This window comes from Notothenia coriiceps, unplaced genomic scaffold (assembly GCF_000735185.1).
Source record: "Notothenia coriiceps isolate Sejong01 unplaced genomic scaffold, NC01 NC01_scaffold00029752, whole genome shotgun sequence".
Taxonomy (NCBI): domain Eukaryota; kingdom Metazoa; phylum Chordata; class Actinopteri; order Perciformes; family Nototheniidae; genus Notothenia; species Notothenia coriiceps.
Window position 1 is genome coordinate 388 of NW_011362453.1, and position 3,909 is coordinate 4,296.

Consider the following 3,909-nt stretch of genomic DNA (forward strand, 5'->3'; position numbering starts at 1 on the left):
CAGACAAGTGGCTACTGAAACCAATCTTACTAACTGCTGTCTGTGCAATTCTCGGCGCGAGTTGGCGGACTTTATTTTGCTTACTTTAACATCATTTTTCATGGTGGGGCTAAGCCATTTCTTGGTATGGCTGTAGCATACCCTGGCGCTGCCACTGGTGGGATGTATGGGGCGGGCCATTCTGCACATGTGTTAAATGCGTTAAATATCTTAACGCAATTATTTAAAAAAATTAATTACCGCCGTTAACGCGATAATTTTGACAGCATTAATATATATATATATATATATATACATTACTTTTCTAGGGGCTAGAACAGATTCCCCATCATTGTAGGGAAACTGTTCCTTTTCACCTTTTAAGCTATATTTTCAAAGAGGCATTTGATGCCAATTTAATCTGTTTGTTTTTTCTTTAAGGCGTGTGGAAGAGTATTTCCTGCCCAGAATGATTCAGGAGGTAACAGGGCAGGTAGGAAACACCCTTCATCATCTGTGTTTAGCTAACTCTGATCAGTAAAACAGGGACTTGCCAATCTGTTCTGCACAGCAAACATTAGCAAACAGGGTGAATGCTTGTATCTTGCAGGACACAGTCCCATTCGGTGACTGCGTGCTGTCCACGAAGGACACCTGCATAGGAACTGAGATGTGTGCAGAGCTGTGGAACCCTAGAAGGTGAGGCAACAGAGGATTGCATGGGGATTGCATGGGTGTTGTGGTTTTCTGTGGACTTTCTTTATCAATCCTGGTGAATTAACCAGTTTTCCTTTCTCTCAGTCCCCATATTCAGATGGGTCTGGATGGAGTTGAAATCTTTACCAATGCGTCTGCCAGCCACCACGAGCTGCGCAAAGCCGACCAAAGAGTCAACCTGATCAAGTCAGCCACCACCAAGGTATACTTTAACCAGGGGCCACACACATCGGCTCCTTGGTTCACATTGACACATGGAGCCTTTGTTATCATGCAAATATAGAAGATTATGTAGAAGACAAATACAGGCTGAGAGCAGTGGGTGATCCTCAGGATAGAGAAGGATAATATTTGACCAACTATCATACTTGTTTTACCCACACAACATAACATCTGCTCTCTCAGTGCCTGCCTCCCTGCAGTCCTGTAGCGTTGCAGTGTCCTGCATATGAGACGTTCAGGGAACATTGGTTCATTTCAGTGTCTGCCGATAGCCTTTTTATGTTGTGCACGATATTGTAGGGACCAATATCCTAGGAAACGCTTCGCGTTCTCTCGTCAGCTTTCCCCCTCGTCCCTCATTTCAGCTCTAGAGTTTCATTTACAAGTATTGGAAAACGTCCAAACTGCGATCAGAAAATGAGCAGTGACACATAAACCATTTTTAAGTCATTCAGCTCTATCAGCACCTTTCGCCACACTTAATGTAGGTCTTTGTTTTAATGTGTCAACCACCTTTACAGTACCTAGACAGGCAATGCAATGCAGAGATCACCAGAGGGCAGTATTGTTCCACAAGAACAGGATGCAGAAACCTGGGTTGTCAGCACATTCTCTGTTTTGAGGATGCAACTGATGACTAAAAGCTGTACTGCACCTCTTGTATGGTTGGTGTTGTTCCAGAGTGGAGGTATCTATCTGTATGCCAACCAGAGGGGCTGCGATGGAGACCGTGTTTACTACGATGGCTGTGCCATGGTGGCCATCAATGGAGACATCGTGGCTCAGGGAGCACAGTTCTCACTGAGCGATGTGGTAGGTATGACCTGGAGAGAACCAGAGCCAGTGTGTTTTTGTGTGTGTGTGCTAGTGTTTTCAGGATCTCAGAATGTCTTTATTTTATACAACGCCTTTGTGTGTGTGTGTGTGTGTGTGTGTGTGTGTGTGTGTGTGTGTGTGTGTGTGTGTGTGTGTGTGTGTGTGTGTGTGTGTGTGTGTGTGTGTGTGTGTGTGTGTGTGTGTGTGTGTGTGTGTGTGTGTGTGTGTGTGTGTGTGTGTGTGTGTGTTAGGAGGTGATTACTGCCACTCTTGACCTTGAGGATGTGCGTAGCTACAGAGGAGAAGTGTGCCAGCCAAACATGGTGAGTCCCTCCGACTGTGTAATGTACAGGGCTGCAGAATTATGGCCTATATCGTAGACAAACTGCATTTTTATTGCGCCTTTCCAGTCCACTCAGTGCTTTTTCAAATACAGGTCAGCATTCACACACACCTGCTCATCAGCAGTGATAAACATTCACACACACTGTTAGCCATTCCCATACTGAGGTTCAGTATGCGGCCCAAGGACACTTCCACATGTTGACAGGTGGAGATCGAACCATCGACCCTCGGTTTGGTGGACGATCACTCTAAACCCCTTTCGCCCAACCCTCAGTGATTTCACGTCTCACTCATTTTTATTTTCTTCCATACCTCTGAAGCCCACTATGTTGTGTCTGGCAAAAATGTTTAATTTGTCCAATATCAGCCTCAGCAAACATGCTGAATAAAGATAGTGAATGTGGCTATTCACTGTATACTGCAGCATATTTACATTGTGACTGGGGCATATTGGCATGCTAATGTTTGCAAAAGGATTTTTTAATTTGTCATAGCCAAAGGTATAATAAGTAACATTTTAGTATTTCTACAGCAACTTCCTCCATATCCTCTCACTCCCAATATTTCTGTGTTTTAGGAAAGTGAACCTAAACCTTGCCACAGGGTCAAGGTTGACTTCTCATTATCCAGTGGTGACGATATCTACCTTCCCACACACCAACCGATAACATGGAACTTTCACACACCAGAGGAGGAGATCAGGTACACATGCATACACCTCATCTGTTACAAAATATGTATTTCATTCTGAAAGGAAAACCATTATAATCGAGTAGCTTCTGAAATGCCACATTGCAGAATCCAAGTGTCTAAATTGCTGACGTCTGTGTTGTTCAGTCTAGGGCCGGCCTGCTGGCTGTGGGACTACCTGAGGAGGAGTGGACAGGTGAGTAGGAACACTGAAATAAGATGCTGCTGTACTGTTGTGATTGTCCCATCTGATCTTGGATCATTAGGCGTTAAAAAGCTCTGGAACTAAGAAGCTGTTAGACGCTGATGTGTAATGGTTGTGATGTGTGCTGCAGGCTGGCTTCCTGTTGCCTCTGAGTGGAGGTGTGGACAGCTCCTCCACCGCCTGCATCGTGTACTCCATGTGTGTGCTGATCTGCCAGGCCATACAGGACGGCAGTGAGTCATTTGCCTTCCCTTCACTGTAGTGTACACCTTCTCATTCTCTCAATGCAACTATTGACACACATCATTCGGTAATTCTATTCTATGTATGCAGTGACCGATTTAAAGATATGAAAACCATTTTACAAAAGCACACACATACAGGATAGGTGCGGGACAGAAGAAGACAGAACAAATAAACCCTGCAAATTAGATTATGCTTAGATTATCTGTCAATAAACCACCACTGTCTTTAAAATATGAAAATAGGCCAAGCAGCATCTTAACGACATATCTTAACCCTTTGGAGTCGACCGTCACGCCGGCGTGATCAGATCACATGACCTGTTCAAGCCTGTGCCTCATAAAAACAGTCCGGACAACATTGTCGTGTGTTTCCGCGAAAGTACTGGCTTGAAACTATATGCCAGTCTTTGTTTCATGCAAAAAGACCCAGTAAACACGGAGATATACGATGACATAAAGTTAATACAAATATATTTCAAAAGTATGAAAAATGGAAGCACATATTTTAATATCTTCGCCGTATTTTATCATTTTACGAAACGGAAAAATATTGGAAACTGTAGATCCTGCTCAACAGGATGTATTTACCAGGGAGGGGGTGAGGTAATCAGGTAAACGGAGTTATACGAAGCGAGACGAAAAGAGACGAAGAGGGACGGCGGGAACCGAAGAGAGACGGCAGGGAATGGA

The 3,909-nt window shown here is 44.2% G+C and overlaps 1 protein-coding gene across 1 annotated transcript; it reads left to right on the top strand.

Annotated features, from left to right (window-relative positions):
• Positions 1 to 420: 420 nt before the first annotated feature.
• LOC104959033 (glutamine-dependent NAD(+) synthetase-like) lies at positions 421 to 3,653 on the top strand (the record flags this gene model as incomplete). The annotated part of the gene is made up of 8 exons (XM_010786880.1): positions 421 to 472; positions 590 to 678; positions 781 to 898; positions 1,600 to 1,731; positions 1,986 to 2,057; positions 2,657 to 2,781; positions 2,917 to 2,965; positions 3,105 to 3,653. Coding segments are annotated over 8 exons (769 nt in total), but the record flags the coding sequence as incomplete, so codon positions are not given.
• Positions 3,654 to 3,909: the final 256 nt, after the last annotated feature.